Source organism: Poromitra crassiceps, assembly GCF_964638095.1.
Source record: "Poromitra crassiceps genome assembly, chromosome: 7".
Classification (NCBI taxonomy): domain Eukaryota; kingdom Metazoa; phylum Chordata; class Actinopteri; order Beryciformes; family Melamphaidae; genus Poromitra; species Poromitra crassiceps.
In genome coordinates, this window is record NC_139628.1 from 35,474,399 (window position 1) to 35,500,371 (window position 25,973).

The 25,973-nt window shown below is 45.6% G+C and overlaps 1 protein-coding gene and 1 pseudogene across 2 annotated transcripts in view; both read right to left on the minus strand.

The window, feature by feature from the left end:
* LOC310779574 (phospholipid-transporting ATPase ABCA1) overlaps positions 1 to 25,973 on the minus strand; it is a gene marked incomplete at both ends in the record, with an annotated part of 271,956 nt that overhangs the window by 237,600 nt on the left and 8,383 nt on the right. Inside the window, 7 exons of the mRNA XM_083640100.1 lie at positions 6,001 to 6,198; positions 10,585 to 10,701; positions 11,901 to 12,040; positions 16,369 to 16,555; positions 16,869 to 16,955; positions 23,196 to 23,393; positions 24,591 to 24,718. Of these exons, the coding sequence (XP_083496226.1) occupies positions 6,001 to 6,198; positions 10,585 to 10,701; positions 11,901 to 12,040; positions 16,369 to 16,555; positions 16,869 to 16,955; positions 23,196 to 23,393; positions 24,591 to 24,718 (1,055 nt within the window). The remainder of the gene's footprint in view (positions 1 to 6,000; positions 6,199 to 10,584; positions 10,702 to 11,900; positions 12,041 to 16,368; positions 16,556 to 16,868; positions 16,956 to 23,195; positions 23,394 to 24,590; positions 24,719 to 25,973) is intronic.
* Positions 18,724 to 19,680, minus strand: LOC310780227 (transcription initiation factor IIB pseudogene; annotated as a pseudogene). The gene has a single exon. The product of its transcript is annotated as a transcription initiation factor IIB pseudogene (transcript).

Here is a 25,973-nt window from a genome sequence, read left to right on the forward strand (position 1 = left end):
TGGATCGATATATCAATGTGGACTGACTCTGTGTGTGTTCCTACCTGGAGAGGAGACAGCCCTGTGTGTTCTGTGCCGTTATACAGTAGATCCACCATGAGTCGGCCACATAACAACATCTTTTTAAATGCTTATCATGGAAGCACATGTAAGGATGGATAATGTTGTTGACATGTTGTCAAGTCAATTTCATCAAACCTTTGTGAATAAAGACCAACGGCTGATTTGCTTATTCTCCAAAACACTGAGAGCTGATAGACTGAGGAAGACGAAAAATGCGAATGTCATCTTAAGTTAAGTTAAGTTATCCTTTATTTATCCACATGGGGAAATGCATCCTCTGCATTTGACCCATCCTCTACTAGGAACCTTCCTAGAACTAGGAGCAGTGGGCAGCCGCAGTGCAGCGCCCGGGGACCAACTCCAGTTCAATCATGAGAGACTCTTAATATAATTTTAACAAACTTTATTGAATCAGAATAGTATGGCGTATGACTCCATGATGTGACGCTCCTCTTGCTTATGAGAGAGGGCGTCGGTGCTGTAAGAGATAGGACATCCCCCCTGAGGGGATCTGTTTCCAACGGGAGTCATAACATTGGTGGTGATCTGGGGGAGGTGGTGGGATGAAGCTTCTTGCCTGGAGATGCTGGATGGATGCGTGATGCTGACACAAGGTGAGTGATGACTGCACGAGTGTGATTTAAGCTGTGGTGATGGGGGCCTTATATAGTACTGGGAGAAGGGCATTTATGATGTCATAACTGACGTCATTTGGGCAACTGACGTCACGCTGCAAAGGTGACGTCATAGAGAAGGTGACGTCGGAGATGGTGACGTCATTTAGTGACGTCATTTGGGCTGAGGGTTATGACAGCATGGGGTGCTCTATTAATGCCTTATTTGGTCTTCCATGATTGAACTTCAGTCTGCGACTACACTTCAATCATGAGAGACTCTTAATATAATTTTAACAAACTTTATTGAATCAGAATAGTATGGCGTATGACTCCATGATGTGACGCTCCTCTTGCTTATGAGAGAGGGCGTCGGTGCTGTAAGAGATAGGACATCCCCCCAAAGGAATTTAAAGTTATTTCAGGAACAGGGAGAGTGAAAACGGGGGTCATCATCCCCCAAAGGAATTTAAAGTTATTTCAGGAACTGGGAGAGTGAAAACGGGGGTCATGGAGCTCGCCTGGGGTATGCTTTTAGTCAGGTCGTGGCTGACAGGGGGAAAATTTATGCATGTCGGGAGATGAGGGGCTGACCGGGGTTTTTTAAGGCAAAGCGGGGATGCAAGGGAGTGGATGTGGATAGCCCGGGCATGGGCACATCGATGAGAAAAGGAGAGTTTGATCACCACCAACGAAGTGCTTGCTGCCTCTTTAGTCATGGAAGAAGGGATCTCTGGGCTGATAGTATGGCGTCTTGCTCTGGTCGAATGTAGGATGCATAGGCGGTTGAGGACCAGCGCCCCAGTTGTTGAAGGGAGGCGGAGGACACCCCCTGCGTGGCTGCTGATGTGGCTGCTCCGATCCTGAAGGAGTGGCTGGAATAGTTCTCCGCAGGGATGTTGCATTTCTGGAGTGTGGTCTTGAAGTGGAGGATGAACCAGGATCTCGTCATGTGATGATGGGGAGAGATGAGGAAAAGGGGGGCCGAGGGACTAGTTGGGGGCCTGACTTTAAGGTATCGAATCATGGCCGAGAAGGGGCAGAAGGGAGATTGGATGCGAGCAATGATTATAGGGCAAGCTCCGCCTACTTTGGTATGTTTCAGGGAGATGCTATAGTGGTCGGGGTGGAATTTTAAATCGGAGAGAGTTATGTCGCGTGAGGGTTGAAACGTGGCGGGGGATGTAAACTCGCTGATTCTGAGGAACCCATAAAAGGCCAGGGAAAATACGCACTCTAAGAGGCTGTCTAAGAAGGTGGAGTGAATGCCTTGTCTGAGGCTGGTTAACATGTGCCGTAATATGGGGAGAGTAATGGGACGCCGGGAGTCGGGGGCCGACGGAAAAGCTTTTGAAATGCCTTTTAATAGTAGTTTAACAACAGAATTTGTAAATAGACTGGGAAAAGCCGGGTCGAGGCCCCTGGCGTAAAATTGGATGCCTGCCACTAGGCTGCGGATGTAAGGAGGGCGGAGGTGGCGGATATCTACGCAGAAAGAAATGAAGGCGCATACTGTGGGAATTAGAACGGGGTGAACGGGCTGGTTGACGGAGAGGCAGAACATGGCAAACATTCGCCAAGCCGCGTCGTAAGCTTTGATGGTGGAACTGGCCAGTCCTTGCCTAATGTAGGACTGGGCCGAGTGGAGAAAAGGGGTGAGGTGGGGATTGCTCTCTATGAGAGCGTGAGGGCGGAAAAGGAGGGGTGAGGTGTCGGAGTCGAGTCTGCTTCGGGGTAGAGTCTGCGGAACGCCTGGAAATTGAAACGGGAGAGGTGATCAGCGATTATGTTAATATGCCCGGGGATGTGCCTGGCGACCATGATAAAATTATGGGTGACGGAAAGCCAGGTTAGGCGCCTAACAAAAGGCATAATGGCCGGGGAAGATGATCGCCCTTTATTGATGATGGCGACTACTGCAGCATTATCGCATTTGACTGCTATCCTTTTACGTGCCCAGAAGCGCCCCCATATGTGACAGGCAGCCACTATCGGGTATATTTCGTATAGAGCGGAGGACTGATCCAAGCCGGCAAACTGCTGCGGCCAAGTGCCAGCGAACCAGTGGCCTTGGTAGACCCCCCCGAAACCCACGGATGGGGCTGCATCTGTGAACAGTTTTAGGTCGTCGGCAGACGAGACGATTTCATCATAGAAGAATGAGATTCCGTTCCAATTTTCTAAGAGGTGAGCCCAGAATTTGAGATCGGATCGGCATCCCTCGTTGAGGGTAACGGAGTCAAGGAGGCTGGGGACTGACGATGCTAAATCGAGCAGCCTGGAAATGAATGACCTCCCTTGGGGAATAATGTGCATAGCGAAATTCAGGTGGCCGAGCAGAGACAGGAGGTCTCGTTTTGAAATGTGGCTGGCTGCTGAATAGGACTGAGCTATTTTGCGGATGCGAGACAATTTCTCGAGGGGGAGGGAAGCTTGCATAAGCTTGGTGTCGAGATTAATGCCCAGGAATTCAAGAGATGATGAGGGCCCGGAGGTTTTTTCCTCAGCTAGAGGGACGCCCAGCCTGTGAAACGTCTCTTTGAGTTTGACTAGGGAGATTGAGGGGACGGACGGAGGGTCGATGAGCAGAAAATCATCTAGCAGGTGTAGCACTGCGGGGAGACGGATATTGTTTAGCAATATCCAGCATAGAGCTTCTGCTAGTGAATTAAAGATGGCGGGGCTGCTTCTGCACCCAAACGTGAGCCTTACGGAAAAATAGAATTTTGAATCCCATTTTATTCCGAATAGATGCCATTGGGAGGGATGGATAGGAATGACTTTGAAGGCGTCTGAGATATCGGCTTTAGAAAGCCACGCACCTTTGCCTGCCAGTTTGATTAGACGAATGGCGTGGTCTATTTTTGCATAGTGGAGGGAATAAGGTTCGGGAGGAATGAGGCTGTTTATGCTTGGAGTGGGGCCATGATGGGGCGCTGACAGGTCTATAATTAGGCGCTTTTTGCCGGAATATTTGCGAGTGGCGACGCCTACTGGACTTGTTCGGAACACCGGGAAGGGGGGAGAATCAAATGGGCCGATTATGAATCCTTTTGATAATTCCCTGCTAAGGAGTTGAGAAACTACTTTGGGCTCTTTTTGAGCCGTTTGCAGATTTTTAGAGACGTGGGAAATTGTGGGGGGAGAAATTACTCCTATTTTGAACCCCTGGGAGAGGCCGGTTAAGAGATGATCTGTAAATACGCGATCGGGGTGGCAGGCTAATTCGAGGCCCAGGGCTGGGATGTCGATGGGGGTGGATGGGAGGGATTTTATGATTGTTAGCCCAACCTTTCTTTTTTGGGGAACTGCCTTGGGGGGCGGATCCTGCGGGGGCAGACGGAGCGGGGGTGCGCTTCCCTGCAGGCGCTGCAGACGTGCAGAAAAATGCAGTTAGGGTATGTGCAAACTCCCTCATTAAAATTATTGCAGATAGCCATGTTGTTATGCATAACTACCTTGCGCCCCTGGCGGTCAGATTGAGATGGCTGGAAGGTTTCCAGCTGGAGGAGGGGGGGTGGACCGGCCGGAAGCGGTGTGTTGCTCCCGGAAGCCTGGAAGGCGGCCGCAGCGCATAGCGGCGCTGTGTGACCTGTTTCGCCGCAGGAAAAACAGGTGATCGCCTGGTGACCACCCGTGACCAGTACCAGTAGCTCGGTATCCAACATGGACCAGTCTAGACGGATGTTGGAACGAGTTATGTACAGCGCCGCTTTTGTAGAGAACGCTTTGTGGTACTGGTAAAATATGTTTTTCCCGTACCTGAGGTGGAGGTCTCCTATCAGAGCCAAGTACTCGTCTAACTCGACGCGACGGCCGGGGTACACTGAGCATATGGTGTCGCGGAAAACCCCGAACGCAACGAGGAATTCGGTTGGTGATAGATCTTTGGCGAGACGGGGGTCGGAAGATTTTAGGACGGCCGATATATCTTGGCCGCCCGTTAACTTTTTGCTGCACTCAGCAGACGGCAGGATAATGCTGACTAGATTGATATCCCTGCCTTGAAGGATCATGGCTCGAAGCCTGGGCGATATGTTTGCTGAGAGTGGGATATACGGCCTCCCGTTACCGGGGGAGTGGATGGCCGAGGCGAGGGTATTCATAGGGGGGATGAGTGCGGGGAGGGGAGGGAACTCGGCGCACGCACCTGGATTTTGGAGCGCGGCTGGCTGGGCTGATATCGCCGGAAGAAAAGCGGGCTGAGAGGGGGGATACGAGCCTGAAACCTGGTGCGCTTGGGCTGCTGCCGTGGGGAGCGTGGGGCTCGTGATCAGCCTCAGCCGGGCATCGATGTCGGCGAGGGCCCCGACCATTGAAGACATCGTTGCGATCAGGGGATCATGGGGGCCTGGAGGGGCTGGACGCCTTGGCGCGTCCGCCGAGGAGCCGGCGGTCTTGGTGCGCTTCGCTGGACCTTTCTTGGAGGTGGACTTCTGGGCTCTTTTGCCACGGCCACGGCCTTCGGAGTGCTGCGCGGACTGTGATCCGGGCGAGACGAGGACCTCCGGGACGTTGGGTTTTCTTTTGCGGCCGCGGCCCCTGGTGAGGGGAGCGTCCAGTGAGACGCCTGAGACGCCCGGAGATGAAGCCTGGGGATCGGGGATTTGCCCGGGGCTGGCCGGGGCGTTGAATGTGTTCTGGAGGAAGGCGTCCATTTGCTGCTCGTCTTCGGACTCGTACATGGTGATGGACTGCATGAAGCTTCTTGCCTGGAGATGCTGGATGGATGCGTGATGCTGACACAAGGTGAGTGATGACTGCACGAGTGTGATTTAAGCTGTGGTGATGGGGGCCTTATATAGTACTGGGAGAAGGGCATTTATGATGTCATAACTGACGTCATTTGGGCAACTGACGTCACGCTGCAAAGGTGACGTCATAGAGAAGGTGACGTCGGAGATGGTGACGTCATTTAGTGACGTCATTTGGGCTGAGGGTTATGACAGCATGGGGTGCTCTATTAATGCCTTATTTGGTCTTCCATGATTGAACTTCAGTCTGCGACTACACTTCTTTTGCCATGGCCTTGGTCAGGGGCGAGTCTTAACCCTAACATACATGTCTTTGATGGCGGGAGGAAACCGGAGCACCCAGAGGAAATCCACACGAACACGGGGGAGAACATGCAAACTCCTCCACACAGAAAGCACCTGGGACACACCGGGGTTCAAACCCGGGACCTTCTTGCTGTGAGGCAACTAGCGCTAACCACCGAGCCTCTGGGAAGTTTGATTTCGGTTTGGAATATGAGCATGGCACAGACGCAGTATGTTCATTATCAACAGAGACGAGAAGCAGTGTAGACAAAAGAATGACAAACCCCAAGGAACTTGGAGAGAAGCTCCAGGATTTGGGTGGTGGTGTTGTACGCATCCCGCCAGTCGTAGGGCGGCATGCCGGCCGGCCGGTCCTCTGGAGGTCCATTGTAGAGGAAGTTGGCCAGCAGCTCGGCTGTCCATCTCGTACCATTGAGACGCTGGTTGAGGACGGCAGCAAACAGTGGGTTCGCCAGCAAATCCTGATTTCAAAAGAAAGAAGATGAGTTTCATTTTTGCTAACACCAGTTAGTGTGAAATGCAGTGTGAATGCAATGGGATCTGAATAGTGCCCCAATTGTTTCAGACCACACTGTGTGTTATCTGAGCCCAGAGCAGGGCTGCTCTCTTCTTTGGTGGTGCTGTCATTCACTTGCATGCAGAATTAATTAGGCGCAATAAGCTAGATGGCACTGTTGTACTTCAGGCTCTGGGATGCACATCAACCTCTCTCGTGGCCAAGACAGTGCGGCTCATGTGTACACGCACACACACGCACGCACACGCAAACACACACTCGCACGCACACACACACACGCTCGCGCGCGCGCGCACACACACACACACACACACAACAAATACAGACACATAGTAGACACACAGCCATTCCCTAGGCCTAGTGTGATAAGAGGCATGTCTGCAAACACCTCGTCCAGTCAGCCCATCTCATGCCTCAAGCTGTGATTCCTCTCATCATGCAACGAGTTAATAACGTGGATATGCTAATTTCTATGGTATATATATATATATATATATATATATATATATGAGAGAGAGAGAGAGAGAGAGAGAGAGAGAGGGAGAATACAGACAATACAGTAGGTCTTACATAAGGCAATTTTACTCTGCCTACCTCAAAGTTGGTTTAAATACATTTGCCTCTGTCTAGTAGCCACCACCACCATTCCCCCTTACGCCAAATCAGCATTTGCATATTGTCTTGCTGCTAGGAAATCAACACCCATGTAATAATACGGTAATGACAGTGCTATTACACAAACTCAGAAAATTAAACTATGTTCAGGGAAATACTGAAAAGGAACATAAAATCCACTGGCAGATGATAAGTTATAACCTGCCACTGCCAGATGGTTTGTTTTCCCATAACCATCTTTGAACGAGTCGCTCGGGAAACCATTTTAAAGGGCAGTCACTTTAAAAAAAAAAAACACCTGGCAGGTGATTGGATGAACCATCTGTCTATCACGTCTGTCAGGCTCGCTCTCGCTGGCGTCACACCAAAGCCCGCCCGTAGCTGCCTCACAGGATGCTGATTGGTGCGACCCACTGGTGGTTCAGATTTAAACCAATAGAATGGAGCGTGCCAAGATGGATTTGTCGTGTGATTGTGATCTCATGATCTCGTGCAAATCCAGCTGCCTCGCAACGTTAGATAAATTGTGTAATAAAATCAAATATTTTAGGTAGTTTTAGCTCTTTGAAGTGCCAGACAGCATTTCAGAGCTTTACCATTTGTAATTCTAATAAAAACAGAATCTTATTTTGCTCAAAGTAGGAAATAACTAGTTGAGATTCAGATATATTCTGGCCTGTGAATTCAGTGGCATTTCAGTGTCAACACTTCTGATGATATTCTCTGGTTAACCTTATGGTCAAAGTGTCCAATTAAGTCATCGCTATGCTGCATTTGACCTTTTGGAAGATCAGTACATCCATCTTTGTTGGTCCTACATTATAGCCATGATCCATCAAAGCTGTGTGTGTATCTTCAAATGCGTAAGTCGTTATGAAACAGTAAGTACCGCAATTTGCCTGAGTCGTGCTGGAAAACCACACCTGTGAACATGACTGTTAATCCGGTCAAATTATTTTGAAAGCTTCGTCCGCAGCTTCAACTGGGGCTAAACGCGTTGCTCACTGTCGAATGTTCAGTGGCATTTGGGAGCGCAGAGTTGCAGATATGCCATTTAACCTTGTCGGTCATGTGTCAGATAAAATCCATCACGAGAAGGTCTTCCAGTAAAAAAGTGAAATGTATTTGCTTGCCTTTTAAAAGAGGGCGAAACGGTCAGGTCCCCATGGCAAACAGCCAATGTGAATTCAAACCAATCCTTATAGCATTTGCCAGCATGCCGCCATTTAAATGATAGTGGACCACCAATCGTGACATTTGCTCAATGGCTACTGTAAATTTGATGTCCATGAGATAAAACCGGTTTTCTTCAAAGAGAATGTTATTGGATTATTTATTTAATTTTTTTTTATTATGTTTTTTCGGATTTATCCCCAATTGTACTTGGCCAATTCCCCCTGCTGGCCCGGTCGTTGCTCCACCCCCTGTGCCGATACATGTGCTGTCGCCAGCCGCTTCTTTTCACCTGACAGCGAGGAGTTTCACCGGCAGGACATAGCACGTGGGAGGATCACGCTATTCACCCCAGGTCCCCACCCCACTGAACAGGCACCCCAGCCGACCAGAGGAGGCGGTAATGCAGCGAGCAGGACTCATACTCCACCGGCTTCCCACACGCAGGCACAGGTCTGTAGGAACATCTGACCAAGCTGGAAGTACCAAAGTACCGCTGCCGGGACCTGAACCCGGAACTGCGCGATGGTACGCGAGTGCTTTTACCTCTACACTGCAGTCACCCCATTATAGGATTAAGTTGAACTTTAGACATTTGAGGACATATAAGGGGGACAAAGTCTAACATTCTTCTTAGGTCAAACACTTTTTAAACCACTTTCCCTTTCAGAGCCATTTCACAGAACCACCATCCTCCTGGTCAGGACTACACCCAAAATCGTAGGGTTCAACTGGGGTTGTAGTAATTGGCCCATCATCGTAAAATATGTCTGGGACCTTGAAGGACCTCTGAAGATGACAGACCTTCGGAGCCACCATCTTCTGTAGCGAGGGGTGGGGAGAGAGAGAGTCGGGCCAGGAGAAAATGAAGACAAAGGAGGACTGCCGGCCCATTTGTGTAAAGGTTAGGGCTAGGGTAATGAATACCCTGGCTATATGGAGCTTCCAATGTCTGCTTCCCTCCAGCTGCCTATAAGCTCATTTGGAGTGACACTGGAGTAATGTCAGCGTCAAGGAAATACAGGGAGAGGCAGAGGCGAGGGAGGGAGGGAGAGAGAGAGATGATGGGGAAGTATCCATGTCCTCTGCTTTTCCAGATAATCCCTTCTGCCAGGACGAAAATTATCCTGCACTTATCCATAATTACTTTCCTCCCTCGGTTTCCATATCTCACAGAAAGTGTAACAAATTGATAGACACATGATGCCTATATTCTCACCTGGAAGTATATACAGTAAGTGCAAATGCAGGATCATGCAAAAGCAGCTTTTTGAGACTATCCACATGCATAATGAAGGCAGGAGAAAATTTGCTATAAAATGTTTTAACATTTAAATAAGTGGAAAGTCTTTATGCTACTGCGTAAATCTGATACTTTAGCAATCTCTTTTCCGAAAAGGCTCTTTTAACGTGTCATCTGACACAATCTGTTGTAGGGCTATACACTGTATACAGTACCATATATCCTTATTATCATTTGAGAAGTGTCCGTGTGCGTGCGTGTGAGCAGAATGTTGTTCGGCCATGGCTGTGCCGTTTTACGTGCGATCGGGCTAAAACGTTCAGGGGTTGTAAAGAGCACCCGTGCGGGTGACCTGACAGCCGGATGTTTTAATTAGGTGATTGCCGTGATTACCTAATGATGTGATGTCAGTGATGATGTCATCAGTGATGTCATCCTTCCTGGCTGAGGCTTTATAAAGTTCAGCGATGATGTCATCAGTGATGTCATCAGTGGTGATGTCATGCTCCAGACAAGGGGGGCCTAACTCACAGGGGGGGTCCCCACGGGTCCGCTAGTATCTATAAATTTAGTATGTGGGCGATGTTTGTTTGTTTCAAGTTCTGTGTCCAGCCACAGCTATCTCGTGTTACGTGCGAAACTTTCAGGTTGTGTAAAGGTCACCGGTGTGGGTGACCTGACGGAGCCGGATTCTTTAGTTAGGCTAATTAGCTAATCATGTCATGTCAACAGTGATGTCATCAGTGATGATGTCATCAGTGATGATGTCAAAAGTGATGTCATAAGGGCGCACACACACACACACACACACACACACACAGATGATGTCATCAGTGATATCATAATGGGGCACACACACACAAGAAGGCACACACACACACACACACACACAAGCACACGCACACACACACACACAAGGAGGCATTGTGACAAGACTGATCAGTCATGTCATAGGGGGCACACACACACACACACTGATGATGTCATCAGTGATATCATAATGGGGCACAAACACACACAAGGAGGCATTGTGACACCACTGAGGCAATAACATTTAGTGAGCATGAGCAACAGACACACACACACGCGCCAATATGGCAAGGCCGCGCAGCAGCCGAGCTTAGGCATCGAGCGCACGTAGCACGCAATAGTAATTAGAATAGTAATAGTAATAGTAATTGTTGCACATTTAATAAATAATCATTAACCAAATAATGAGTCTCTCATCCTGATTGAATTGTACAATGGGCTACATTGATAAAGCTCACTCCATGTAGTGTTTCAAGTGCAGAATCTTACCCGTATTGCATTGATTTGCCGACTGTCTTGAAAGAAATCCCAGACATGTGGTCCAAGTTCATCCCATAAGTCAGCAAGCTCTTTTAACATAGCCAAGGCATTGAATGTGCTATTTGCCTGAAACAAGGACGACAAACACAAAGCAATGCAGTGTTTAGCAACACATTCATCTCGCCTTCCACCAATTGAAAGCATACCCACTGAGCCTCCTCCATTCCTTTGAGGCCAAGTCAGACTTGAAAGTACACCACATCGGCATATTTCACCTATTCCCTGGAGAGAAACTCATCACTCTGACACCCCCACCCCCCACAGTGACACATGTAAATGGGGTCATTTACCCCTGAACACCGACTTGTAAACAGTCTGACTATGCTGGTGTGAAAAGGGCCTCCTGTGCAAAGACCCAGCCGGCTCGCTGTGAAGTCGGGCAGATTTCGCTCACACTCATTATCCCCACTCAATATTCTCGTTGCCAAACCCCCACTGCTTGCCTGTTGTTTGTTTTGCTTATGCAGTTATCAAAATGATGTTAATATCTTGGAGAGATGTCATGAAAAATGCATGACATTCTCCGCCTCCCACGTACAGTAGGAGCCTCCTCACTAGCTTCACAGGGAAAAGGTGCTCACTCTGTGTTAGCATTTAAGCGAAAGCCTTTAGATCATGAAAATGGCTTTAACACGTTGAAAACTAAATAAAAACATATTGCATTCAATCGGGTATATGTCCAAACATTCACTGGTTGTGTAGCTACAGCCCAGTTGTAGACCAAGCAGTAAATACATCATTACATAATTTTTAATAATTCCTAAACAGCAAAGTCCAGAGAACTCCATATTATATGTACAAGATAGTGCTTTATTTTTGTCATATAGATACAGGAACGCCCACTAAACGTTACTTCGGGTATCGTTGTGTCAGGAGGGGGGGGGGGGGGGGGGGGCTCTCAATCTCAATGGGCTGACTCACCAGCGGAAGGTGCTACACTACAGGATTGGGCATTCAAGAGCAGGTTGAATCCCCGATCCATAAATGTCTGCCTGGGCTGTGCTAGCAGCTAAATGCTAACTATGCTGAATGGGGAGAACAGGAGGATTCGCCTGAACAGGACGAGACAACGCCTGAATGTATACCCCAGAATACGTAGTTTGTCTAAACCCTAGCATTATTTTAACTTCCAGACATTATTACCATTTAGACATCTTTTAAACGGCTACTCAACGTAAAATCGCTCAGCGGTCAAATCTGTGTGCACGTGCGCACACACACAACACACACGCGCGCGTGCAATCGCTTCTTTTTCAGGACTTTACCTCTTTCACCATGAGTCGAGCAGCAGGTGTATCAGGGGTGTAGAGGATCTTCCCTTGAAGTAAGGGTCTGAAGGTGCTCCAAATGTAGCGCAAGCCAGGTGTGCCCTCCAGGGTGTCGATGAGTGTCTGACAAAAAGCACCTGGAGAAGAGAGGAGAATCTGTTATTCCCAGTTATCTTGCATGCATTCTAAGTTTTTTGGATAGGGGGAAAGGGGAGAAGTGTGCAGAATCCGCTGTAAATTGACTACATAACGATAAATGATAGTCCAAAAGAAAAAGAGACACATCTGCATGTCTCCCCAGTCCTTTCTCATGCGTTCTCAGACCGGAGGAACTTTTTCACAGTTCTGAGAACAGTTGGTGGAACTCTCCCATTTTTTGTTGTGTTCGACCACAGGAACTGCGAACCATACTGTAGTAGTTCTAGTAGAGCATCGTTTTGAGGGACTTTTTTTTAGCTCCTACATCAGGGTAGACTTCCCAATCCCAGCACAAGAGGAACCTTTTAGTGTTCGAAGTGATTGGTCGATCTTCTACAAATTCCCCAAGGAGATAATATCCCTAACGTTCACTTGCTATTTAATTTTTAGCGAGCTAACGTTAGATAGCCAAATTGTTAGCCAAAGTAGCATCAATCCGCCGTGAACTCTCACTTGCTTTGCTGCCTAGCTAGCGGTTAGCATGCTAACCACCGGCTGGTTTACAACACTTCAGGGTTCCTATATAGAGCACTGAGCTACTGTATATAAATAGATATAGAGTAGGCTACCGCAGGGATGACATCTTTTTGTAGGCCAACCCGGAAGTGAGCATCATGCTGGTTCCCTCGTCTGGATTTTTGTACGGGAATTTTGGTTAAATGCCTGAGATATTAACAAAAGTTTATGAAGGGGCGGCTTTAGCTCAGGAGGTAGAGCGGGTCGGCCAATGACGCAAGGGTTGGCGGTTCGATCCCCGCTCCCTCCCAGCTGCTGTCGCTGTGTCCTTGGGCAAGACACCTAACCCTCCTTGCTCCCAATGGTGTGTAGGCACCCTGCGTGGGTGTATGAATGGGTGAATGTAGACTATCTACTCATTGTAAAGCGCTTTGGATAAAAGCGCTATATAAATGCAGACAATTTACCATTTACCATTTATGAAGCTGTGATGTTTGTGTTCAGCAAGATAATCTTCACAAACTTTTATGATTTTTGAAGCGATGTTCAGAAAACGCTTCAAAAATTATCTTGCTGAGCACAAAGATCACAGTTTCATACACCTTTGTTAACCACAGACCTTATTTCAACTTCCGGGTTGGCCTACAGTACAAAAATACTTCATCCCTGCGGGACTCTATTGGCGGTGCAAACAGAAAAAAGCCCCTGAAGTATGCCAGGAAAAGACTGGTTGTTTGTTTCCCAAATAAAAGAGCTTCATGAACTGGGTATAGCTTCAATCACTATTGTATAGTATCAAGCCAAGCAGAGGAGCAAAATGGGACATTTATTTTTTGTGGAAAAAAAGTTGTGGATTATTACTTTAACTTGTGGCTAACAAAAAATAAAGTTAGAGCCAGGAAAAGATACGCTAAGAGCTTAGCCCTGAGTAAATAATAAAAATGTTCTATAGTATATAAGTCAATACAGCAGCAGTAGGATCATTACTAATTTATCTGCCAACGTGAATATTGCCAGGTTGGGAGAGTAGGTTACATGAGGACCTGGACTGCAAGGGATGGAGCCTGCAGTTGGCAGAAACGTTGGATATTTGTGTTTATTGCTCGACGCCTGCGCTGTTCTGATACTGTGACTCCTGTAGTGCAGCAATTCATAGGAGAGTTGATCAAATGTTTTTACAATTTATGTGAATAGTCGGCCAGTCAGTATGACCGGCTGTCTTTTCAATCTGTTCCTAACTGTCCTTTTCATCCTCTGATAGCTCAGTTTTCCCTGTTTTTTTTGCGTGTGTCTGCTTTTACCAACACTTTTTACATTTTCCCTGTCATGACCTTAGCGAAACCTCCGTCGTCTGCTTCTTCTCATCTCACTAGGGCATCTCTTTCTCCCATCAGGGAGATTTTAGTGGCCATTTTCGGTGCAATTAAATGTTAGCCTTTCTGCCCGCTGGCCATCTCTCGCAGGTGCTCCTGGGAGGTCTGTGTGCCGAGAGCTAATGGCCACCCCCTTAGTCAGAGTCTGGCCAGCTGTTCCATCCCTAGACTGCACAGATGACAAATCAAACCACTTGAAGACAGGAAATGTGTGTGTGTGTGTGACACACACACAGCTCAGTAGCTCTCTGCTCAATGGATTGACATATTAGTGGGTCTCTTGGAAAATTAGTCCATCTCCTAATTGTTAACTTTTTAGACAAAAAAAAATGTAATTAGTAAAACGTATATTATGTAAGACAAAGATGATCTGGTAGTGGATATCTGATCCAACAACTCCTAGGCACCGCACCACAAAGGGCAGAGTGGACTGATCACCTTGAGGAGTTGTTTCAATGTATCTAGCAACTTACTGATGCCAGTGTACTGTTCTGTGCGCTGTAGCAACAAACTGCATGCTTTCTTAGTAGAAAATATGTCAATTTTCCACATTTTTGTGTGCAGAGGGAAGCACGAGGTTATGCGTTCTCACGAGCTGTGATATATTATAGTTCATTTTGACAAATGGATGTGCATCATCACACGTTGGCAGTAACAAAGTATCAGGGAATCTGTACTTTACACCAGGTATTATTTGCCACAGTCAAGTAATTGCTTGGAGCCTCAAGTCAGACCCTCATCTTACCTGGCAAATTTAATCAATTTGAGTTGTACCCTGGAGATGGGCTCTAGACAGCGCTACAGTGCTGTCGACAGACTATAGCTACACGCTGGCGATACACACAGTCTGTCGCACGTGTACGCGCGCACAAAAAGGATATGTACAGCATATATTACACACATATTTCAGGCGATCACAATCACAGAGACACACAAGCACACATTCACACATCCACACACTCAGACATACATGCACACACACACACACACACACACACACACACACACATACAGTAAACGTGCACAGCGGATGTGACATGCCAATCTGAATCAAACTGCCTCATGGATCAATCAAGACTGCCAGCACTAGTACAAATCAAGCACTGTCTTACAACATTCAAAGTGAACACCAAATACGCTTGAATAAATGTCATTACAGTTGCTAAGAGACAGAGGTTAGCCAAGGTCAAGGGTCAAAGGTCAAGGGTTACCTGCTCTGACATAATGAATAGAATAACTTAATTTGAATGGCTGATTGCCATAGGGCCACATTTGAATCAAGAAGTTTAGCTTCCTTCACTTTGGAAATTGTAGCGGGTAGAGTCAAACCAATACGTCAGTAGCTAATGCTAGTATTAGCTTAAATTGTGTTTGCCTCCAACAGCCGACCTTTTCTGTTTACAGAGTAATAGGGAGCCCAGACATTCAATCGATGTCCATGATAACAACAACACAAGGAAATCACAAACTTCAAAAATGAATCATATGAATAAAAGCATCAATGTTGCATTCAAAACACGCCCTAACAATCAATTCCCCCTTTCTCATTTCCCTTTTGCAATTTTCTCCTAAAAAATTTATAAATATTGGTATGTTTACTCTTGTGCCCTGCAGAAGCACGCCATCCTCCTTCACCAGCTATTCATACTTTTGTGCTAGGTCAATGTTTTGACAAACTAAAATTACTGTTTACTAAGAACAGCGACAACCCCAACTATCATGTATAATGGCTCTGTTAGAGGGTCTCATTGCTGTCAGGGATTAATTGGAAGAGAATACTGAGTTGTTTACAAAACCTGTGTTAGCCTTTGCTATTGGTATTTCTCTATTCCTTTGGATGTACTTAAACACTTAAACAAGATGCAATTTCCAATTACGCAGACACAGTGTATATTCCATATTCATTTAACTGTACATACTGTAGACCCGAACAATAAAAAGCCATGGCAAATCCCCCAAAAAGCTGTTAGCATGCTTGAGATGTTAGTGCTCATCTCATATGGATGGTACAATGTTTTTGCTCATGTGCAGTGGCAGCAGCATGCAACTGCGCTTCAGAGTGTAACTTACTTCCCAGGGAAAAGCGGCTTCTTCTTATTAACATCTTCTTATTAACATCTCATTTTGTGCCGTTTTCTCCAAAGAACAGGCGTTTAATGAAACAGGGAAGCATGGCCATAGCATGAGGCTGCAAGACGTTACAATGAAGATAATGCGCAGCAATGGGACAAATAGCCTATACATTAATTGATTTGATTTTCAGTCGGCAGCCACACGGCTATGCTGTGTGCACAGCTAAAAACAATCAGCGATGCGAGTGCACACAGAGATAGAGTGACCAATCTGCTCTTTGTGTCAGATTCACACATTGGATGAGTGCAAAATGTGGTTGACCATTCATGAAAAGCAGTTAAATGGAGTTGACTATATAAACTTACTGGAATTGCTGGAGATTGACATGTTGTTAGGCGTCTGCCTAGAGTCAGGTAAACTCAGGGTCACGTTGGTGGAGTTGAATTCAGATGCTTTTCCACACAGCAGCATATTGATACTGCCAATCATGTCCTCTTGGAAATTCAACAAACCAGCAGCCTTGAACAGCATGGAGTTCTGCAACTTGCTCATCTGCATACAGGAAGGAGCGTGTGAAGAATTAAATATAATGAATGAAACAAAATAGCCATAAAAGATCGTCTTTTTGAGACTCCTATACAATATAATGATGACATATCTGTTTTTAGAATTTTAGCAATACTGTTTATTTAGTATTTTCAGTGACTACAAATTGCATGTGACACAAATGTACTACAGTACTACTGACATACAGAGTGTATGTTTTGTATTGTATGGTATTGTATTGTATTGTATGTATGATGATTAATATATGTCTGATAGCCATACCATAATGTATGTCTGTACTACCAATAGCCATACTAACCTCCTCAATCACTGGTAAGGCATCTGTTGTGGTTTTCCTCAGTAGTTCAGCTGTGTCGGCAGGATTCAGATCCAAAGCTGAAGGTAGCTAAAGAGGGGGTAGGCAAAGAACAACAGCTTTCACAGGCATGGCAAAAACTTTTACAAAGACTAGAATAATCCTAGGGTTGTGCCTCTGGAGATGAAACTTTGCACATTCAATTCTAGAACAAACCGCCCTTCGGACGTTTCTAACTTTTCCCCTTAACTCACCCTTGACCTCTTCCCCTGATCCTGAGATTTGTGAGAAATATGTACGATGCAGCATGTATGATATCTCCGTGCAAAAAAATATAGATATTTTCTCACCCTTGACCTCTTCCCCTGATCCTGAGATTTGTGAGAAATATGTATGATGCAGCATGTATGATATCTCCGTGCAAAAAAATATAGATATTTTAAGTAGTTATTTATTTAGGCCTTCACTCAGAGCCATTGTGACATCATCACCATCCCTTCACTGCTACCCACTAACATTGTGACATCATCAGTGACAACATCATTGATGACATAGACATTGTGACTACTCCACTCGTAACCGGTGACTCGCATTGACTCCCGGTCGCTTGTGGATGACTCTCGCACCGCTCCTGAGGCGATCGCTGTACTGGGCGGTCTATAGATGTTTTGAAAAATCCGTAGTATAGTTTTAAGCCTGGACCCAAGCCAACCAGCCACCTGAATCGTGAGTGACCATAAAGCATTTCACTTTGAGCAAAAACAAAAAATAACAATTGTTTTGTTTTTGCACCAAGTGAAATGTTTTATGGTCATTCACGATTCAGTAGGTGGCTGGCTTGGTTCTAAAACAAAGATTTTTTTGACATGTCTAGTATATTGTTTTCTTCTTTTTATTTCTATTTTACCTGGAGAAAATTAATGGGGAATTCTCTGAGGGAACGGGTGCTGAGAAAAAGTGGGCATCACTGTTGCAACCGGATATGCGATGTCAGCCAGAGTTTGATGTCATCCACTCCATTGTGATGTCATCCACTCCATTGTGATGTCATCCACTACATTGCCATTGATTTTGTGGACCAGCCAGGCAACCAACCAACAAACCAAGACTTATAGAGTTGCTGGCCATGCAGGCAGCAGCTAATAAAAGAGTCCAAATGTTACAGAAGCAATCAAAAATCCTTGCTTTCTCTCACACATAGAGATTGCACTTTTCTTTTTATTTACTCATGTTGGCACACGGTGGATTACTGTATTCATTTTAATCATGTTTTTAAAGTGCCGCCAACATTTTGTAAATGCCCAAACTAAAACATATATTTTTAAAATGTCCTACTGACTATAGTAGTGACCTGGCCACCAGGCCAAGCCGTCCAGAACTGTGACATCTGTGACCTGGCCATTTTCCTTTTTTCATGCGTATAGAACTGTATTTACCTTTTTCACTGCCAACCCAATTCAACCATTTTGTGTCTAAAAGGCAGGAAGTAACAACACAGGTGCAAGCAGAACATTAATGAGGGTTTCCAACTTCCAATCCATTTGGCGACCCAGTGCCAGGGCCCTCGTTACGGTTTTGCATGCAAGTTAGTTCATGCCTTTTAGAAACTTTTAAAATGGTTGAATTGGGTGGGAAGTGGAAAAGGCTGACATGATCGGCAACCTGGCCACTTTCTCTTTTTTATTTTTCGTGGGGAAATACAGACATAAGACAGACAGATGCATCGCCCCCTAGTGGCCACGACATAAAAATAATATAATCCTAAATACAGCACAGCCCCAACTGTGAGGCAGAAATGTGCCGGAAAGCCATTAGAAGAAATACAGCAGTGTTGTCACTGTATATATACATAGCATCTTCACAGTTTGGGCAGTCTGTCAACAGATGTGTCAAATTTGAAGTCTGGAGGGAAGAGTTCTGCGGCACGCGGGTAGATGAGTCGGTATGAGAGTCTAATGGTCACACCCGCAACACCAGCTATATCTCTGATCTCTTTCTGGGTCTTCTTCTCAGCGGAGGCCTGTGAGGCCATGAAGATGGCTGCCGCGGCCACAGAGATAGGGCTCCTGCCCATCACCAGGTCCAGCTCCACCGCCTTCCTGGCGATGCAGGTGGCAGCCATCTGGACATCCTTCGGCAAGCCTAGGTTGATGCAGAAGCGGGACATGAAGTCTTCTGTGGTGATGATGTCCACGCTCATCTCCATCACCTTGAGGATCAGCTTGAAGCACCGGCCAATTTCCTTCTTGGGGATACGGGAGACGGCGCAGATCTCTTTAAATGTCCTTGGAACCCCTTCTTGTCTGCATGCGATGTAGAGGCAGGCCGAGGGGATGGCGTCGTGAGCTCGCCCTTTCCAGGTCTTGTGTTCGTAAACTTGCTTGAATAAGTTGGTGGTTCTGTCAATGATATTGCCCGGTAAGTTGATGCGGTTAGCCATGGTGGTGATCTCTTTGAAGGCTTTGAGCATAGCCCAGTCCGAGCTTCTCATGGTCCGGTTCCGGACCGGACAGTTCGGGTACTTTGAGTTACCGAACTCATCAAAGTTAGCTGCGGCTGTTTCCTTGTTGATAATGGTGGTCAAGTCTCCCCCATTGAGCAGCGGGTAATGGGCGTCTCCCACTCTGGATGGATCTTTGGTGGTAAATGTCTTCTCCTCTGAGCCCACATCGATTACACAGTCGCACACTACAAGGCCGCATTTGGTGCACATGATGGTGGCCGATCTGTAGTCCTCCACCAAGACGGCATCAGGGTGGTTTGGACACGGAACCCTGTGAACTTCTAATCGCTTATTCTGGGTTGTTGCCACCATGTACTGGTTAAGTTAGTGCATGGTATTTATGGCCTCAGCATAGGAGATATTATGACATCACTAAGTAGAATGATTTATGGCATCACTTATTAGATCACTGATTTTTTACATCACTGACACCGAGCAATTTTGATGTCATCAGTGATGTCAGTCGAGCAATTGCGATGTCATCATTTATGATGCCATGGCTGATGATCATCCCTGATGAAGTCACACTTGCTCTGTGCATAAGTAGAGGAGGATTTATGACATCGCTGACAATGTCACAATGTCTCTGTGCGTAAGTGATTTGTGACAAACAGATGAGTGACATCACTGACTTCACTGATTAGATCACAATGGCTCCATCACTGATGACATCGTCACTGATGACATTACTCACTCTGACATAATCACCGATGGCATCACAATTTCTCGAGCGATATCACTGATAATATCATCACTGACATCATCACTGATGACATCCCTCACTGATGACATGACCGATGACATCACTCACTGATGTCACTCACTGATGACATCACTTATGATATCGCTCACTGATGACATCATCACCGATGAGATCACAATTGCACAGGTGTGAATGTACTGTAGAACACCCCCACACTCAATTTGAAGGGGTTGAAGTCTGCTCCTTCTCCTTTCAACTGTGGCTGACAGAGATAGTTTTGTTTGTGCGCATGGAGAGACTCAGGTTCCTGAGGACCATCTCGCTACTCGCTTAACACATTTTCAACTATTTGGAGCCCGTTTCTTGCCCAATTGGATGAGGTTAGGGTGTCACTGTGATGTCACTAAAGCAACTGTGACGTCATCAGTGATGACATCTGTGCGGCTGCCAGGACAGCAGCACGCTAATTCTCAGGTAGCGCCAGTCGCAGCACCCTCACTCCCACCAGCACGGCCGGCTAGCAGCAACCATCACCGATGACATCATTCACTGATAACATTAGCACTCATTACATGATCACTGATGACATAATCAGTGCAGTGCCCATTCCCCTCCCTCCCCTTCCATTCACACATCATCGATGTGCCACTCGGTAACTGATAAACTCTGATTTTTTTTCTTTATGATGTTATCACTGTTATTCAGCAATGTCAAGCTTAAAATTGTAGAGCTTGATGTTGTTTTTGCATTTTTTCTATCCATTTGCTTGAGGCACTCAAGAGCTCTTTCCCCATATCTTGTCTGGGTTTGTCTGAAAATGCCTGTGGGCTTAAATTGTTCAAATGCTCTCTCCTATGAACTTCCTGCCTTATCACTTATTTATTGGATTTCCTGTCCCATATATTTTCTCTCGAAGATAAACTCAAAGAAAAGTGCAGGCTTTCATCATCCCGAAGGGAAGTCTGAGATTCAGATGAATCCAAGTAAACATTGGTTCTAATAAACAAATAATTTCCACCCGATTACATGCATTTTTGACATTGGGGATGACGAAGGCACAAGGCAGTGGTCATTTTGAAGGGCGGGATTGATTTGGTGAGTTTTGGCGAGTATTATTTACTTTCACACTACTAGGCAATCGATTCCTATAGGCTTGCACGCTGCGTGGGCTCGCTGGCTATGACATCATCACTGATGATGTCATAGCTATTGTGACATTATCATCTATGACATAATCGGTGATGTCACTCGAGTAATTGTCATTTTTGGTTACAATCACTAGACTGACACTGATGTCACAATGCCTATGACATCACTGAGATCATCAGTGATGCCAAGTTGAGCAATTGTGCGCTGCGCATGCAAATAGCGCAGGCGATTGTGCGCTGCGCATGCTAATAAAGCATGCGAGGCCACGCAGCAGCCGAGCTGCAAGCGAGGCCGTGCAGTCAACGAGCCGCATGCGGCAAGCCCGCGCAGCGGCCGAGCCGGCCTCGGAGGGGCTGATACCCTAGTTTAGAAAAGTCCGGGGCCGATACCTTAGTTCAGTAAAGATACATGAATCAAACGATATATAGGTACTGCAGATACCTAGGCTCTTGGCTTCTTGCCACTTTGTCAAAACGTAGGCCTTGGTCCCAAGTTTGGACTCCAGTGGGCACACACTCCATATATATATATATATATATATATATATATATATATATATATATATATATATATATATATATATTATAAGCCACTGAGTGATTTTTTTTTTTGCTTCTCCAGAAGCTGCCTTTGTGGCTGCTCTTATTTGCCCTGATGAGGAATGAGAGAAGTGGAAGTTTATGTGGCTGCATATTCATCACAGTACCAAACTTCCACATGGCATACAACGGCTGTCCAACCTGGCTCTTAAGCCTCGGCTGCCCAAGGACCTAAGCCCCAAACGAGGCTATTCAATAAATGCTGTTCTGCCACTTTGAGTATTTCAGTGTCAAGAACATCTCCTCCTTCAAATAAACACTATCTAATGAACAGTCACACTGAACAGTACGTTACTGATGAAAGAACACACATAAACACTCCTCATTAACACAAGGCTAATGAACAAGTACACATGTCCTCCTCCATGAATGATGCAGGCTCTTCTTGGGCCAATCACTAACAAGATACATCATCCCTCCCGTTTTCATCAAAATTGGACAAGTGGTGTAGCAGTTCTGGCCTTTCAAAGTTTGAAATTCTGACCTTTAATTATACCATCCCCATCAGACCTTTGATTATAGCGTCTCCTCTCCCCCCCGCCCCAAATGCCAGAACAGAGTGCCTAAATGCATCGTCCCTACAAGTTTTGTCCAAAAAGTGGTGGTTCGAGACATGTTTTGAGTTTCAAATTTCGACCTTTAATGACAGCGCCCTCATTAGGCCAATCTATGTCATTTTAAGGGTAGTGTGGGATGTGTGTGTAGCAAGTCTCATGTCAATCAGGTTTGCAGTATTAGGGACTTTCACTTTACGTATAGCATCCCCATCAAGTCATGTGATTTACTTATAGCATCCCCATCAAGTCATGTGATTTACTTATAGCATCCCCATCAAGTCATGTGATTTTTCCCCCACACCAGAACACAGTGACAACATGCACCATTCCTCCAAGTGAATCAAAATCAGAGCAGTTATGTCATAAGACACACATGTCATAAGAGGTTTTCAAAGTGGGGGGCAGGCCTCCCCAGGAGGGCTCCAAGCAGTTTCAGGGAAGGCTCAGTGAATGGAAGTGTGGGGGGCGGGGGGGAGGGGGTTGGGGGGGATTACATTAGATTATTAGATTACATTATTAAAAGATCTCATATATAGCCTACCGTAAATGTGTGTGATTTGGGTAAAGAGGTTGTTCAAAGATACTGTAGATCTTGGCTCAATTATTGAGTGTCAACATGATCATGATCCCATAGGCATCCAGGAATTTTAGCGAGGGGGGGTCCTTTTTCCAAGCTTTGTCTTGGGGGAGGCCCACAGTCTCAGACTTTGAAAACCTATGCCCCCCCGCCTCCGCAAACACACACACAAACACAAACACACAAACACACACACACACCTCTCATTGCGTGGGGGACAAGGGACAAAAACACAAACATACCTTGGAGAGCACTTTCCTTTCGTCCAGATTTCGGAGTAAAACTCGCTGCGTGTTCATCAGCTGCTGTCGACTGAGGGAGCAAGTGACATTTTGAAAATCCTCCTTGTCAGCTGTGCTGCTGAATTGGACATATTCATCTAGATTTGTCCCCTCACACAGGATGCTCCTCAGTTTGTCTGGCCTTAGCATGCCGCTCATCTGGAAAACAAATAGAAACTCTGGTAGACGCTGACAAAATACTCATCTTTGACTCTATTCTATGTATCTACCTAAGTACTTTCCCTTGATGGTATTGATGTGTTTTACATTGTTGTGCAAACATGGTACCCTAAATCACACCCTAAATCAGTATATTATATTATATTATATTATATTATATTATATTATATTATATTATATTATATTATATTATACACATTGTTTTTCTTTTTAAGTATTAAATTTTATTTTTCTCAAGTCTCATCCTCAAAGGAGGAGAGGAAGAAAAGCCCTGACATAATGTACAGTCCACACAGATACAGCTACAGTCAGACTCACAGAAACGGCGAAAATGAGACACAAAACTGACATGGGCATACACATACATACATTACATTCACGCAGATCCACACAGAAGTAGATATGTCCTATCCTATTATAGACTATTTTTATGGCATTTGAGATGAAGTGAGACGAGAGCAGATATGTGACAAAGACATAAAAAGAGAATGGCACATGAAACACAGTGGGACTTTACACGTGGTACAGTATGAACTCCAGTCCACCGAGCCACCACCAGGACTTTACACATGGTACAGTATGAACTCCAGCCCAGCGAGCCACCACCAGGACTTTACACGTGGTACAGTATGAACTCCAGTCCAGCGAGCCACCACCATGTCTTGTGTACAACAGAGATCTCTTAATCAGTGTACATTCCATTTAAGTATCCTCAATAATGTGAGGCAAACATTATTTGCCTCACATGCCTCAAATGCCTTCTTGCCATGTGATATTACTTGATACATATCAGAGCATCAATGGGCAACATTTGAGACAAGCCACTCATCACCTCTATTTATGACCCCGCCCCCCCCCCCCAGGTAAAATCAACACCTGAGATTGCCTTGGCAAGTTGTCCCAGAGGCAGTTCAAACTTACAGGCCAGGACATACTACATTTTGAAATGCTCAATCACATTTCTTTTTGCTGGATGTCCCTTTTTTTGTGCATCTTGTTGCCAGATTTAAATCCATTATTTATGGGTAGAGTTGGAAAAATCTGCTTTCAAAGCAGTTGGGAAGCCGTCAAAACACGAACATAAGTTATTCCAATCAGGACTCATCAGAACTTGGAGTGGAGGCTGGTTTTCCCAGCTCCCACCATATGCAAGCACAGATGTGAGACGATACTTACTGCGCTGAGGCGGATGTTTGCAGTCACCAGACTTTCGATCACGGTTGGCGGAAAGGATAAGTCGTCCCTCAAATACGCGGAGAACGTTTCATTGTCGTCCAGAATGCTCCTCAGAGACACGGGTTGACCTTAGACATGAAGGTTCAGAGTGAGAACAAGTGCAGAAGAATTGGAAGTGAAAGTGAAAACACATACAAGAGGAAATACACTGCTTAAGCAGCTGCTGTATAGCTGTGTAATGCTGAAATGTATGAGGGTATATCACTGGCGATCGTGGAATCTTCTACATGTGTGACATATAATATTTTACAAAATGTAAAATCAAGCATGCAGAAATATGCCAAAAGTGTTGCAATTTTATTTTGTTAAGTGGCAATATAGCGCTGATAAATTACAGATGGAATCATGCTCTCTGGATGAGAGAAAAAGCCGACATTGGTGCAAATAGGGGATGAACACTTGAGCTGCATGAGTGAGTGAGAGCAGACATTCTGTTGCTAAACATGTATCAGATTGTTAAGCAGCCATTTTCTCCTGATTAGTTGCCCACAGAGATAGTCATGATTTAAAAGAGCGAGTGTCAAAACCAATCGACTGTTCAATTCAGACAGAATGACTTTGTAAGACAGGGATCCAACTGTTTCTCCCAACCCCCATTCACAGCTCTATTCAACGTCTATTTCTACTCTCTGGGACTCCAACATGTGCCGTTGAGATGATGAAAGGGTTACGTAATTAAATTAGATGAGGCCCTTTTGCAAGTGTAATACATGCAAGTCAGTCAATTATCACTACGAGAGCGGGAAGTGACTTGCATTAGGTTATTCAAGGTTCAATTAAGATAAATGTTAAATAAAAAATAATCGTTCGATACCGGCCCGGAGTTAATGATGCTATTCGATACACCACTCACATGATTAGAACTCCTCCTAAAAACCCATCTTATTATCATTATGCCCTTCATGACTGCAGTGCCATCAGGAGGGACGAACAGGGGAAACAGAACCAGAACCACGCTCTGGGCTCTTCCTGAACAGTGTTGCCTTCCTGATTGAAGTGACCACCTGAGCCTTTTAATCAACCTCTAGTATAAAGGAGAAAGAAAACGGGAACAACACATTCACCTTTGCCACCCCAGTCCTTTGATAGTACTCCGCTCCCCCATTTCTTCTTAATGACCTTTTGTGCTCTCGCCTCAGATGGCGAATCCCATTAATTAAGGCCTGGCTTAGATCTTTGATGGATTTAATCTTGTATATTACAAGCCAGCGACCTCAAAATGCAAATGGTCCACAAGCCGATTGTTGAATCGGCAGCGCCCCCCCCCCCCCCCTTTGTCTATTTGCAAATTAGGTGCTGTGCGAAAATCTGAATATCATCAGG